A 16,134-nucleotide genomic window follows, 5' to 3' on the forward strand; every position below is an offset into this window, starting at 1 on the left:
AGTTCATACTATTAAACAAAATCATATTTTCTATCTATAGTATGTGCATAAAATTAAATTATACTAGAATACATCTTGTGCTACAAAATGGATTGTTGTTTTCTCCAAAAATTGGTAATAATTTATTTTAAATTATTATATTGTTTAAGATAGTGTTTGCTTTTAATAGTGAAATACATACATTTTTGTAATTTGATATGTATGTTATCAGATAAACAAATATAATGATAGTGAAAAAAACAAATACTAGTATGTTAAACTACACGATTGTGTAATTAAATTATGTTTTTTAGACTACATTAAATGTAGTGTTATCACAATAGTATGTTTCTAGGCTCATTGCCGCATAAATCAACATCACTTAGTAGAATCGTTTTTTTTTGTTTTTGGTATTGTCCAGTTACCTAATGTTTAATTTGTTCATGTTCATCTTCGTTCTCTCCTAGTGTTCGTTCGATTGACAAAAAGTTAAAAGTTACCGAAATAGTAGATTTGGTAAACTAGAATGAGTGTCGGTTGAAGCATTGTCACATCTTGAAGATATCAAATTCCCAAGATATTTCTAAATAATGAACCGGAATCCAGAAACTCAATCCGGTCCACGTAAACCAAATCTGGTTTAACTCGTGGCTCGTAAATCAGTAGACGTCACTGTCGCGTTCCTTTATAGATCTCGTACGGACGAGAGCCACTATAAAAGCACCCAATTAATTTTATAAACCCAAAAAAGCCTATAAATATTGCCCTCTTGGTTAATACCATTTTCAACACTTACACAAGTTTACTCACAACAACCAAAATATATTAAACATAATTAACTATTACAAGTAAACAACACTCAAGAACATGGAGGAGGAGCAGAACAAGAACAAGATCAGTGAAGAAGAAAAAGCACTTCATGGAAGACGAACTCGACCAAAGGGTGGAATGATCACCATGCCCTTCATCTTCGGTATGTCAATAAAAAACTATTCAATATGACTATTTATTTATTTGATCTTTCATGAAAAAATTATGAAGCTGATAATAGTCTAATGATATAATCAGCGAACGAGATATGTGAGAAATTGGCGGTGGTTGGGTTTCACGCAAACATGATAAGCTATTTAACAACACAGCTTCATCTTCCATTAACCAAAGCAGCCAACACTCTCACAAACTTCGCCGGAACTTCCAGTCTTACTCCTCTCATCGGTGCCTTTGTCGCCGACTCTTTCGCCGGCCGGTTCTGGACCATCACTTTTGCTTCCATCATCTACCAAATAGTAAGTTCTTTTATACAACTAAATTGTATAAAGGAGTCAGTACTGAACCATTGTAATAAACTAAGTTTTAGTGTCTTTATGACCAGACTTGATCTAGTAGTTTCCGTTTTCTAGATCATTCTTAATTATTCTAACGAGAAAAATATATTGTAAAATACAGGGGATGACGTTGCTTACGGTATCGGCAATAGTACCGACGCTAAGGCCACCACCATGTCACGGAGAAGAGGTTTGTGTAGTAGCAGACACAGCACAATTGAGTATATTGTACGTAGCTCTTCTTCTTGGAGCTCTCGGGTCGGGTGGGATCCGACCATGTGTTGTTGCTTTTGGTGCTGATCAGTTCGACGAGTCGGATCCTAATCAAACCACCAAAACCTGGAAGTACTTCAACTGGTAATTTTTTATATATCTTTCTCCGTGTCAATAATTAAAACCTTTAATAGATTCCTGAAGATTTTAATAACTGTTCAAATTGGCTGTAAATTAAGGTTTTTAATTATTGAAATAGTACTAGGATTACCTAACATGTTTGAAACATATACTACTGTATTTTTGTCTTAAACCTAAGAGACTATATAGCTAACATGACTTTGTAACATAAGTACATAACTATTTAAGAAAAAAAATGCAGCTATTAGCTACTTGATCATTTTTCTATTAAAAAGTTTTCTAGACGTTTATGATCAAATATTTATTTGCAAGTGTTTTGATGGTAACTCAATGTGTTATTGATCTTCTTCTTACCCGAAAAAAAGAACAAGTTCCTCGCTAGGTTTCAAAATTAAAATGTATAATTTTACTTATTCGAACCCGAAATAATGAATTATGTTGATGTGTTGGAAATCTAGGTACTACTTTATTATGGGTGCGGCAGTTTTACTAGCGGTGACGGTTCTTGTGTGGATCCAAGATAACGTTGGGTGGGGTCTAGGTTTGGGCATCCCGACAGTAGCTATGTTCTTATCCGTTATTGCTTTTGCCGGTGGTTTCAAACTTTACCGTCACTTGGATCCCGCGGGTAGTCCGTTTACCCGCTTGATCCAAGTGGGAGTCTCGGCGTTTCGCAAAAGAAAACTGAGGATGGTTTCTGATCCTTCTCTTCTCTATTCCAACGATGAGATTGATGCTCCTATCTCCTTAGATGGTAAACTCACCCATACCAAACATATGAGGTAATATATTCTACTCATGGCTCTTCTTGTGATCTATGTTCTAATTCATTATCCCTCTATATCAAAATTTTAATATCAACCTCGGAATGAATATGATTATCGAATTATTTTATTATAAGTAAGATAGTGTAATTGTTTGACTATATAGTAGTCACGAGGAGACGTATTAGAATCTGAATCTATAAGAACTGATATTTCTGTCAATACGACCTGAAGACTAAAAATCAAATATAGGAACGTAAAGTAAACAATTGAGTAATCGTACAACAACTCGTCCACTAGGTGAAACCAGACAAATTAGAGGTAAAACCACAAAAATGCATACATCATATAATTGTAATCGGTGATTCATTGTAGAGAAAGGGAAATTCCAAAAACAAGAAGACAACATGTATTAAAAGTTGTCATTTTCTTTTGGCATATGCATGAGCAATAATTGGATTTATTGGACCCATTTCGAAAATAGTAAGACTTAGATAGTCAAATAGTAAATGACTGGCCTAAATCCTTTTCATGTGTCACTTACTTGTCTTGCTTAATTTTCAAAATATACGACTTTGAATGGTTGTAGATATTAAAATGAAAATTTGAAATTGTTTTTTTTAATTAAAATTATATTATTTTTCCCTAAGATTTATGATTATTTTTTTGCTTATTCAAGTTCTTACATGTTTAGATAATTGCATTTTTTTTGTCTATTCAAGTTCTATAACTAACTCTCTACTCTTATATTGTAGTTTCTTGGACAAGGCGGCAATAGTGACAGAGCAAGACAATATGAAACCAGGTCAAATCCCCAACTATTGGAGGCTAAGCACAGTCCACAGAATCGAAGAGCTCAAATCAGTGATCCGAATGGGTCCAATAGGAGCCTCAGGGATTCTCCTAATCACAGCCTATGCTCAACAAGGAACCTTCTCTTTACAACAAGCCAAAACCATGAACCGTCACCTCACAAAATCTTTCCAAATCCCAGCGGGTTCAATGTCCGTCTTCACCACTGTCGCAATGCTCAGCACAATCATCTTTTACGACCGCGTTTTCGTCAAGGTAATCCGTAAATTCACGGGACGCGAGAGAGGCATCACTTACCTCACCCGTATGGGAATTGGATTCGTAATCTCGATCATCGCTACGCTTGTTGCTGGATTCATCGAGATCAAGAGGAAACAAGTCGCGGTCGAACATGGCCTTCTCGATAAGCCTCACACGATTGTTCCAATCTCGTTTCTTTGGTTGGTTCCTCAGTATGGTCTACATGGAGTCGCCGAGGCTTTCATGTCCATTGGACATTTAGAGTTCTTCTACGACCAGGTAATGTAACCACACTATACAAGCAGAGAGTTAGTTAGGAGTATAACTAACTAACTAACTAACTAACTTTTATAACTGAATAACTAACGATTTAATCACTCATTTGATATCAGGCGCCGGAGAGTATGAGGAGCACGGCGACGGCACTTTTTTGGATGGCGATATCGATAGGAAACTATACGAGTACTTTGCTAGTGACACTGGTTCATAAATTCAGTGCTAAACCGGACGGGAGCAATTGGTTACCCGATAACAATTTGAACCGAGGGAGGCTTGAGTATTTTTACTGGTTAATAACTCTGTTACAAGTAGTTAATTTCGTGTATTATCTATGGTGCGCCAAGATTTACACGTATAAACCGGTTCAGGTGCATCATAGCAAAGAAGAGAGTAGTAGTCCGGTTAAGGAGGAATTACAATTGTCTACTAAGAGTTTAGTTGATGCATGAGACTTGGGTTTGGATTGTGTAATGTTAAAATTAGTATAGTTTGTAATGTATTTATCAATTCAATAAAATATTAATAGAAAGAATAACTTTGTCTAGTAGATTGTGTTCAGTACGTTGCAATCAGATCCATGATTAAAATAACAAATGTAATCCAAAATTTGAAGCTTCAGCTTTCACACACATATCATCACTACCGCGAGAAGATAGTACCTCGTAGGGATGTAGGAAACGATCGAAGGTCTTTAAGGCTACTCTTCTTTCATTCGTGTGGACTGGTTGGTTCGCTCAAGACTCTTTTTTTTTCATCTTCTTCTTCCTAGAATCCGCCTTCATCCGTCTTTCATTTGTTTGTCACCGTTGTCGAAAAAAGATTGTCTTTCGTCGACGGCGACAAGCAAATAAATGATAGACTTCTAATGAATGATAATATCACAATTCAACTAACTCTCTTTCTAAATAAGAAACATGGAAAAACATAGAGGCTCATTATTCAATCAAAATGAAGATAGAGTTGTTATGCCATGTATATATAGAAATATCACAAGATCCAATTGTAAGCAATAACCAGTCTGATGGAAAATTATGGGAAAGAATACACAAAAGGTACCACAAGAAGAAAATGGAGGGTTGGGTAGCTAGAAGCATCAGATCTTTACAGAGTAGGATGACTAGCATTACTTCTGCTGTTAGTAATCTAAAGAGCTGCATCACCCAAGTGGAGAATATGCATCCAAGTGGTGCATCCGAATTTGAAATTGTAAGTACATTTGCTTTCTACTTAGTTTTTATATATATATTTTTAATGTAATTAACAAAACCTTATGTTTCATAGATGGAAAAAGCTAAAAAGCTCTTGCTACAAGATGTAAAACTATAAAAAAGTTTTAAATTTGACCATGTTTGGAATTTGATGAAGGATATCCCAAAGTTTACCGACAATGTCAACATTACTCCTAATACTGAATGCGAGAACAACGGCTTTCAAACATCACAATCTCCTGGATTATCTTCATTTTCAATTAATTTGAGTAGTGATGATGGTGGATCAAATTCTTCACAGCGTCCCATTGGTTCGAAGAAAACAAAACTCAAAAGGAAGATCTCCGAATGTAATAATTCATCTGTTGACTCTTTGGTTTCATCAAATGAAGAAATCCTTAATTTCTTAAAAGAAAGTGCAGCAACTAGGGAAAAGAGTTATGAGTTAGCTCAATTATGTATGCAAAATGAAGCAAAAAAAAAATTAGCATTCAAAGAAATGAAGGAGGAAAATAAGATTTTGTTTAAAGATTTAGACTCTATCCCTGATAGTAATACCGTGAGTTTTTCTGATATGAACAAGCAAGAATCATACAAAAAAGAAAAGAAGAACAAGAACCTTCAGTTACACCATAATTCTATGGACAATATTTTGGAGATTTCTTGGAGGTTCGGGATCAAATTTAGGTGATTATTAGTATTGTTCTAGTATTTTAATTTGTGTCATATTTATGTGTTCATGTAATTTTATTTCATTGTATTACTTTATTTTGTATTAAATATGTTCAGTATCATATTTTGTTGTGTAATATTTGTTGTAATATTATGTAATTGTTATAAAATATTAATATTTATATTTTAGTTAAAACATATTTAATTAATTTTATATTAACAATTAAATTTATAAGAATATATGTGAAATACTTTGAAGTGATAAAATTTTAGGACTAAAATGATAAAAACGTAATTTATGAGATTATTTACGAGATACATAAATCTAGGGATTGAAATGTAAAAAAAAAGATTCAAATTTGGAGTTTTGAACAGTGATTTCAAATATGGAGTGTCATTGTTCAAAACTTCAAATTATGAAGTGTCGAAGTATCTCTTGAAAGACATAAAACTTCAAATTTGAGAGGATAGAGTATCTCTTGGAGCACTGGTGGATCCAGACAAATATTTTGACTGGGGCACAAAACATATATATTTAGAATATTAAAAGTATATAGTAAAACATATTTAAAATTATCTTTTTGATAACTTGAATTTGCATCTTTAATGAGCCAAAGTTTTAAAAGTATTTTTTCTATTGGTATAGAAATATATTTTAAAAATGTTAATTAGAAAATACACAATTACAAACTTACAGTTCAGTATAAAATAGACATTTAGATTTACTTATCTAATCATATCACACAAACTTAAACCCAAAAAAATAATAAATTATTTATAAACTGGTGATATTTTTAATATAAATTTGCTACTTTTATCATTTTATTAATTAAGATATATGTATAGTACATAAAATTTATTCAAAAATTAAAAATAATTAAACTGGAAATAGCAAAATTTAAACAAAACTAAAATCATATAAATTTATTAAAGAAAAAGAAAATTAAATAGAATAAAGAAAATGTAAAATGCATCTGATAGGCAAAAATTAAAAGGAAATGACTAACAAATGCATAGAACAAGTATAAAATTGTAAACCTCCAAAAAAGAGAAATAAAAATAGAACAAAGAGACAAATAGGGTTTGAACTCACGACCACATAATTCTCATGGGTGCCAATTTGCCAAATGAGCTGAAGGACATAACTACACATAACCACTGACTAATTTTTAAAAGTAGAATGGGGCACTTGCCCCACCTGCTTATTGTCTAGATCCGGCCCTGTCTTGGAGATGCTCTAAATCCTTCATTAATCTTCAAATTTATAACCAAAAACTTAAGTATTTTTCCCATTTTCGATCCTTCCTTCTTATTTTTACTTTTCACAAAATAAAATGGAAGAAGACAATTTTTGAGAGAGTTTGGCATTGCGCTTCCCATCATACTTTTTTTTTTGTCACAACGGTTTTGTTTGAGCAAAAGTAATTGATTCGTTTAGAGACTACAAAAAAACAAGAAATAGAAGTTGAATAGTCGTTTAATTGATCAAAGTCTTGAGCTCAAATACAAGAATTCAAAGCACAACATATCTTCCTCGGTCAAGACTGATGTGTCACGAGCATGAGAGACGTACAATGTGTCACGAGCACGAGACGTAAAATGTGTCACCAGCACGAAATGTAAAATGTGTCACGAGCACGAGACGTACAATGTGTCATGAGCACAAGACGTAAAATGTGTCACGAGCACGAGACGTAAAATGTGTTGAGCATTGTGATTTCGTTAATGAACCTGTGAACATCATGAGCACAAGACACGCACTTGTGTGATGAGCACATAAATAGTATCACGGGCACATGACATGAATCGTGTCATGATATAAACTGGTTTGATGTAAGTCGACGTAACTCGGTGTAAATCGCCGGCATGAATTGGTCCTGATGTTGTGATGTTGCTATCACGAGACTCACGCCATGAGCGCATGACATGAGCAATGTTATGAGCACGCAACAGGAATAGCAACAAAAGCATGTGACAAGAACGATCTCTTGAGCACGTAATAACACATGATATAGACAATGTAATGAGCACACAACGCGAATCGCGGCGACGCTAACTATAAAGGATTCAACAACAAGTAAAATTTGACAAGATAATTGGAAAGTCTTCTAATCATAGAATATCGAAGAAGCTAAGTCGCGACGTTCACAACGTCAAAACATACACACATGACACAAAACATGCTCCATAACCGCGTGACCGCAAAAAAAAAAATGAAAGAAAATACGAGTATTATGTGGTCACATAAAAAAGGGATAGAGAGTGCGGTGCATAGGGAAAAGACATTCATGGGTGAGCAGGAGAGGGCTCACGCTTCTTCTCAGCAATGGCAACAAGAGATTCTTCTAAAGTAGGAAGAGGCAGTCCTTTAAACTCTGCTTCAGCCTGCATCACCCACACATACTGCATATCTGCATCAGCTAAATTCCACTATTTGCAATCTGAAAGAAGGCATTCACGTAAAGCTTCCCAGTGAGCAATGATGGCTGCCCCATTCATATAAAAGTCATGCTCATTCTTCATGTAATCAATCCGTTTCTTGAGGGTTCCACTCTCTTGCGACAACAACTCTTTCTCCCTTGTCGACTTCGTCGCATCAGTTTGAAGGCCACAAATCATCAAGTCACGTTCTTTCACTTCACCTTTTAGAAGACTAATCATCTCGTCTTTGGAGACTATAAGAGAGCGAGTTTCTTTCTTTTCAAGGTCAAGTTGCTGTTGAAGGCTATCCACCTTCTGACGTTCATGTGCAATTTCAACGACGGTGGATGAGAGTTTCCTTTCCACAAGGTGGAAAGATGACATGGCCTGAAATTGGAGAAAATAAGGAGGTTCATTACATCTGAGGAGACAAGTGTGCAACACCCACATCGTCACGCATCAATAACACAAGTATGTTACAAAGTCAAGATGACAGTACCTTGAGAAGGTTGTTATAAACTTCATTGGCAATGGCAGCAGTGCCGTCGGCATCTAGAGAATCAAAATCATGGGAAAACACTTTGTTTTTCAGCTGCTCAATAACCGAAGAAGAGTCGGTGCTAGCTTGAATCTCTTGACAAGGGGGTGTGACGGTGGAGGTAGTGTTGCCACGAGCAAGTCTTGCTCGTCTAGACAACGACGGTGTCAGAATCTCCTGAGGAGCCTTACGTTTACTTGCCACATAAAATTCAACATACTTTACCTCGTCAGAAGAGTCTTCATTTGTGTGGATAGCCTCAGTTGGGTTTCCATGAGCAGTCAAACACGACGCGAAGTTATCAGGCATGGGACGACGCTGTCCATTCGACATGTAAACGTGATGTTGCGCTTATGTGTTTAGTGACGAAATTACATTGACTAAGAGAGACATGAATCTCTTACCCCAAAAGCTACAATACTCGAGTCCAAATGAACTAGTGAGGAAGGCAATGGAGCGGTATTTAGGATTGTATGAAAACACTTTGAAGATTATTTATTTGCCTTCTTCACGGCTTTTTGCATGAACATCTGCAAAAAAAAAGTAACCAAACAAGTAAGGGAGCGAGTAAGTGGTAATAAATTGGGGCACATATGAAGTCGTCATTCGCAAACCCACCAACATCAAATCAAGCAGTGGGAAATCCTGGATTGTAACCAACCCTCATATACAAGTATATTTGTCCCCAAGACAATTCAAGCCTCCTTTTCTCAAAAAACTCGACATCAAACACCAACCGATCAGGGCGTAGTGAGTGTATAGAGTATCTACTAATATCGTCTGCTAGAGGATTGAATTAATAAGCATACAAAACCTCGTTCGCTCCTATGTCAAGCGAATGAGACTCTCCAAAGGCTTGAATGGCCATCAACACTCTCCAGGCTAACGGAGAAAACTGACCAGGAGAAATAGAGAACATGTTGGCCATTTCCACGACCAAAGAAGGAATGACTCCTTGCAATCCCGATGCGAAATTGGCTTCATAGACTATGACCTCGTTAAGACGAGCATCCTTGACACACTCAGATGGCAAAGGACACCTTAGAACCACATCATATGATAAGTTGTAAACTCGTTTGATTTTGCGGATATCTTCCTCTGTCAAGACTGATGCAGAATTGTTTGAAGCAACCTAACATTTGGCTCATCACCATCTAAGGCAAATGAAGGTGGAGAGAAGAAACCAAAGTCTCGACAAATGCCAACAACAACGGAGTGAATCTTGGTATTTTTGGATCTTCGCAATGAAACAAAAACGACAAAGAAAAATCATTATTAAAGTCACAGTGTTCCAAGGAACAACAAAGGTCACTCGTAAATTATCAGCAGTGTGAAAATCAAAAGAATAAAGAAACAGCGAAGATTTACAAGAGAAATAATGTGTCTCACCTTGAGAAGTCGATAATGACTGCACTAGGGTTGCAGATGGAACCGAGTGAATAAGGGAGAGGTAATGAGGCCAAAACAATTTCCTTCCATTTTGTAGCCCAAGTAAGTTTACAACGCATTTTTGATTTGGAGGTTCTTTATTTGGGAAAATTCTCGAAAAAAACATGAACTAATTTTTATTTGGAAGAAAAAAAACACTAACTTTTAAAACTTCCAAAAAAATACATCAATTAATTTTTTCGTGTTTAATAAAACCCAAACTATAAAATGTTGGCAGATTCATACATATGATATCAAAAAAAAAAAATTATTCCAGTTTTACCCTTTAAAAATTCCATAAAAGAAACTCATCTTAATAAAACCTCAAAGTGCAACAATCATTCATGGCATCCAAGATAATGAAAAACAAAACAACTAAAAAAAAAAAGCTCCGGATCTGTTACTCGGTCCTCCCGTCGTCCTAGTCGTGTTACTCACGGTGCTCCTCCTGTCTACGCTCCCGGCTGTACCCCTCGTTGAGCTACCGCCACCACCAACGACTGCAACTTAGGACAGCGAGGCTTTACATGCCTCACCTCCCCACAGTGAAAGCACACTCGAAGATCCTTATGTGGCGCATCCCTCTTGGGACAAGTTGCCAGCTTGTGATCCCTGCTCCCGCATCCAAAGCATCCTCGACCGCCATGGCTCGTCCCTGAAGTAACCTCTAGTTTCCTCTTTTGTCCCTGCTTCGGTTGAGTCTCACTTGTCTGAACTGCTGGGCTAACCGTCACTGCATGTGCCCGGATATCCTCCTCAATGTCTGCTGCAGTCTCAGCCAGCTCTGCACGAGTGACATAACTCCGTCCTCTACAATGAACCCTCTGATCCTCACGAAGAGCCCTCATGAACCTCCTGACCTGAGCCTCCTCAGACTCCATCGCCAGACCCCCATATGACAGAAGTCGACTGAACTCTAAGTCCAGCTCCCGCACTGACCGAGTCCCCTGAGATAACTGAAGGAACCTCACCTCCAACCGGTCTAATGCCACCCTAGGAAAATATTTGAGGTTGAACTCCTCCAAGAAGTCAGCCCAAGTCATCTCGCTCTGCACTCTCCTAGCAGCCACTGACCTCCACCAACCCTGAGCATCGCCAATCAGGTTGTGGACCCTTATGTCCACCCAAAACTCCTCAAGACATCTGAGAGACTGAAAGTTACGTTCCACTCTCGTCCTCCACGCATCCGGAACAGTAGGATCAGTACCACCCGAAAACCACTCAATATCAATGTTACGCATCTTCATCAGCATAGACACATAACAAGAATAAGATCCCGCATCCGCTGCCGCTCCTCCGCCACCACATGTGGCATTACCTGAGCCTGAGCCGGTGCCACTGCTGGCCACCGCTCCAACACCTGTGCTAACAAGTCCGCAAGATCCACACCTCCTCCAGGGACTCCACCCGCTGAGACTCCCACACTCGGAACCCTAACATCACCGGCCACTCGAAGACCAACACCGCCCCCACCGGCAACACTCATGGATCCTGAAGGCCCTGCGACTCGCCAACACCCTCAGCTGTCATACTCTGGTCCACAATATCACTAAATGTTGGGCCTCTGCCCCTACCACGACCACGTCCGTGTCCACGACCAGCAACATCATCACCTCTAACCATCTGCACTACCCAGAACATAAGGCTAATCACACAATTCAAAACCGCAAACAAAGCACACATCTTACCATGGAATCTCATTGAAGGCTCGAAGAGGATGATACTAGGACTCTATACCACAAACAAATTGACTAACTACTCGTAATCAATTCTCATTCACAACATCATGCACCAAGCAACAGGAAAATAATTCAACCAATTAAATTCCTAAACCGTTCTAAACCATCCTAGAACCGTAAGGGCTATGATACCAAACTGAAACAACCCAACTCGTTTTTTTAATAATAAATACAATATATAATTAAGCATCCCATACTATTTAATTAAACCACAATACAACAATAAAGCATCAACAACCAATATGCACCGCGGAAATAACCAACAATACAGAACCAACATATCATCATTACAATAATATTTCTAACCATTCTATCCAACAACCTAGCATAATTCTATCCCTGGTTCCAACATAAATAATATAACCAACAACACAAAAACGAGACCCTACATCATCCTCCTCCTCATCGCCATGATTCCACGTCACATACCTGCACACCACAAACAACAATTGAGATGCGTAAGTATTATCATAAATACTTAGTGAGGCAATCCTCCCACCTACTGGGCTATACACACAAGCAACTGAGAAACTAATGTTCAACAATTAACAACCAAACACAAACAAACCAGGAAAAAACAAGCATCAGCCGCTGATGAAGCAGATTGGTGTCGATCGACACCGACTCTGCAACACGTTCTGCACGAAGCCAAAAGTCGAAGATCCGCTTCCCAAATCCTCCAAATCGTCGAAACTCATCCAAAAGCCCTGGAAACCACATGGGAACCACATGCCAACCACAAACATACAAGAAAACACCACAAACAACAACACATCAAGCAAAACAAAGGATTCTTAGGCTTAGATCAGCCATGGTTATGCACTCACTTCTTTTGCAGGAAGATTCTGACTCAACAACGAAGAATTCAACCCTTAAAAGCCTTCTCCTTTGTTCCTAGCACAAGATCTTCACTCCTCATCAACATATCTCTCAATCCAAGCCAAGAATCTCCCAAAAAGCCTCCAAACTCTCAAGAACACTTTTCTTCCTCTAACTCTCTCTAAACAGCGACAAAACACTTCCCAAAACCCTTTTCGTCGACTTTCTCTTTAAATACATCGGTTAAGAGCTTCCATTGAACCAAACCGAGCCAAAACGACAATTCAAATCAACCCGGTCGAACCAATATTGATGGTGTCGACCGATACTCCTCTTGGTGTCGATCGACACCCACTCCCAAATCCCCAAATTGGTTCGCAGATGTTACAAACTTTCTCTGGGAAACGAATTAAAAGCCTAATTAAACACACCAAAAGATCTAAAGTGATAAGAGAAATTTATTTTGTAACGGTAAAAATTGATGGTGGCTTTTGACAAAGATTTAATTTTATGATTATATTTTAACCGGGGTATACCACTGTGTAAACCTTTTGGTTTCTGTTTTAATTTTTTTTTGGAATTTACAGATTTTGTTTTTTTAATAATTATTAAGATTGCATAAAACCAATTTTAATTTAATCAATTTGATTCAACATGCCTTTACTTTAAATTAGGTTGATCTTACTAAGTTACTAAGATATAATAAATTTAATAATTTATTGACATAATAGTGTGTTATCAATACTATTTTCTTTCATATATTTATATAATCTATAAGATATAAATATTATTTGATCATGGGATTTTTCAATGAATAGTGTAATCTAATTTCTTAGATCTTTTATTTATTTTTTCGGAGTTGAAAGATGAGTTTATTAAATAAATTTCATTTGACCAAATCTATAGAAACTAAAACTTACTTTTAAATGAGTTCTTACCTAGTAAATCCATTAAATGATTATGCTGAACAAAATAGTGATGAGGGAGAAAACAGGAAGAAAAAAGAAAAAAAGCTCTCAGGCCCAAATACCAAGATAGTGTATTAGAAGTATGAGATTTTCAAAAAAGCAGATCTCAACCACTTTCTAAACCCAAAAACAGAAATAACTAACGGTCCATAAGAGCAAATGGCATGGACCGCCGGTCTGTCAAAACCCTCCGTCGACCAGACCTTCCTTAACGTCTCATCCACCTACGACTCCTTGCTCTCTCACGGTAGCAGCTTCCCTAAAACCTTGCTGAGCGGCTCGCGAGTCAACCCCTTCTGGTAATCCTTGCTTCTCACCTCGATTCTTCTTTTTTGTGCTTTGTAACCCTACTATCCGCTTGTCTGAAAATCTCACATAGAGTGAGTAACCCATAACCTTACCCTTTACAATCTTGTCACCCTACCTCTCACATGGATAAGAGAATACCATATCGGCTGAAAGGAAAAGAACAGGCTGCGGATTCTCCCCACCCCCTCGTAAGCGTATCAGATCCCCTAAACCTGATACCTCATTACTTATAGAGGAAAACTCTCTTACCTTGATTGGGAGGCTTACAAACCCTTCCGCTCAACGCCTCTGGTCCCTGTTTCCTTTCCTCATCAACAGATGGAACCTGTGAGGAAAAGCAACTGGGTCAGATCTTGGTCGAGGATGCTTTCAGTTCAGGTTCGAGTTTGAGGAGGACTTACAAAAGGCTCTAGACAACAGACCATACCACTACGACCAGTGGATGGTCATCCTACAAAGATGGGAACCTATCATCTCTGATACCTTTCCCTTGCAGATACCTTTCTGGATTGAGATCCAGGGGCTACCAAAACACTACTGGCAATATGAGATGCTGCAGTCCGTAGGCGAGGAACTAGGTGACCTTATGGACACGGAAATCACCACTACTACTGTCAAGATCCGAGTTCTTTTAAATGGTCTCCAACCCATCACGAAAGAGACGATAATTGATTTCCCAGATGGTAGTGAAGCTCTGATCTCCCTAGAGTACAAAGGCCTGAAGAATTTTTGTCTCTATTGCCACCGCCTGACTCATGAAAAACGCCAGTGCCCTGGCTTCCTAGCATAACAAGAACAAGCAAAAATAAGTAAGAAACCCACCCAACTCGATGCCCCTCAGGAAGTAAAGAGAAACTACTATCTTTCCTAAGATAACTTTACAGCTCCCAAAAGTAAAGATAACCATTACCAGAACCTTGAACCCTCCCGGAGTATGGGCAACTATTAGGACAACCATTCTTCATCCTCGAGAATCCGAAGCCCCAGTCATTACTCCCCTGGACACCGCTATTCGGGCTCTAAAAGCTTTTCTGGGGACCAGTACTCAAAAAGGCAATATTCCCACCATGGATATCAGTCTGCTCACAAACCCCCCAGCAGTAGAATCTCAGGCTCAAAGTCACAAAATCTGTCAAGAGATGACGGCCACAGGAGATCATCTAGACAGACACCTAGACGGTCCCCTCCTAACCTACAATGGAGAATTAAAGAGAACCTATTACCTAACCCGTGAATCGAGAGCTCTCATACGCCTAGATCAAGAAGACCTCCCCTCGAACGCTCATTTACCTCTGCTGAAGTCACACCTCCTCCTCCACCCTTGATCCCTGCAACTGAAGTGGTGCTGGAGGAGCTTCGTGAAGTCACTGTACAATACATAAGCTGTCCAGATCCTGTTGAAAGTGCAGCAAGGAAATGCAGAGTCATTCAAGGAGAGGCAAAGAGCTTAACTGCTGAAACAGCAAATCGAATTGTAGAAGCGGCTATCTTAGCCAACCAATCCCATCGAGAAGAGCCTAATGATCCCCAACTGCAACTCGAGGAGAGAATTCAGGAGGATTTGACTCAAGCTACAATCGCCCAACAAGATATTGTTCCACTGCAAAAAAAAGAAGAGAGGAAGACCCCTCCTCCCTAAACCAGTTAACATGAGTCCTCTCTACCTCAATGGTGCAAAATCTAGTAAAAGAAATAAATGTCGGATCCAGAACTCACCTAAAAGAAAGGACACACTAGACAAAGGAGGCTCCTCGAGAGGCGCAAATAGCGGCTCCCTCACTAAATCTCAAGGATCTAGACCATCAGCACCCATAAGAAGCTTAATCCCTGCAATGGACAAAAAGAAGGTGGATTTTCAAGATCCACCTCCTCCGCTTCCTTAAAACTGCTGAGCTGGAACTGTTGTGGGTTGGGGAATCCCATAAAATTCCAGCGGCTCCGGGAGATCCACTCCAAGGAATCTCCAGAAATTATATTCCTCATAGAAACCAAGAATCCTGATGAAACGGTGGCAAAAAGCTGGATTGGATTCATTACCCTGGTAAGCACTTGGTTTCCCCCCATAGTCCTGGTGGAGGTGGTTTAACACTCCTATGGAAACAAGAAATAGAACTCTCAGTGCTTTCAAGTTGTCAAAACTTTATCGACACTAAAATTAAGGCGGAGGGTAAGACGTTCTTTGCTACCTTTCTTTACGGCAAACCTGAAAGGACAAAGCGGAAAGCCATATGGGAAAAGTTAACTGTAATCAGAGTGAACATGTCAGACCCTTGGTTTT

General features: G+C 38.4%; 1 protein-coding gene and 1 pseudogene across 1 annotated transcript; both read left to right on the plus strand.

Moving 5' to 3' along the window:
• Positions 1-650: 650 nt before the first annotated feature.
• LOC104787901 (protein NRT1/ PTR FAMILY 3.1) lies at positions 651-4,298 on the plus strand. The gene is made up of 6 exons (XM_010513558.3): positions 651-952; positions 1,048-1,265; positions 1,426-1,661; positions 2,117-2,440; positions 3,178-3,754; positions 3,868-4,298. Exons 1-6 carry the CDS (start codon positions 847-849, stop codon positions 4,201-4,203), a joined length of 1,797 nt encoding a protein of 598 aa, XP_010511860.1. The 5' UTR covers positions 651-846; the 3' UTR covers positions 4,204-4,298.
• Positions 4,299-4,668: 370 nt separating this feature from the next.
• LOC147944815 (uncharacterized) lies at positions 4,669-5,660 on the plus strand (annotated as a pseudogene).
• The last annotated feature ends 10,474 nt before the right edge of the window (positions 5,661-16,134 follow it).

Source organism: Camelina sativa, chromosome 5 (assembly GCF_030686135.1).
Source record: "Camelina sativa cultivar CO46 ecotype springtype chromosome 5, ASM3068613v1".
Taxonomy (NCBI): Eukaryota; Viridiplantae; Streptophyta; class Magnoliopsida; order Brassicales; family Brassicaceae; genus Camelina; species Camelina sativa.

What these genes read in the sequence shown, in the direction of transcription:
- LOC104787901 (XM_010513558.3), top strand. Translation starts at nt 847, where the DNA reads ATGGAGGAGGAGCAGAACAAGAACAAGATCAGTGAAGAAGAAAAAGCA. An exon ending in CTTCCATCATCTACCAAATA is followed by an intron (nt 1,266 to 1,425) that starts GTAAGTTCTTTT and finishes TGTAAAATACAG; the next exon opens with GGGATGACGTTGCTTACGGT. An exon ending in ACCCATACCAAACATATGAG is followed by an intron (nt 2,441 to 3,177) that starts GTAATATATTCT and finishes CTTATATTGTAG; the next exon opens with TTTCTTGGACAAGGCGGCAA.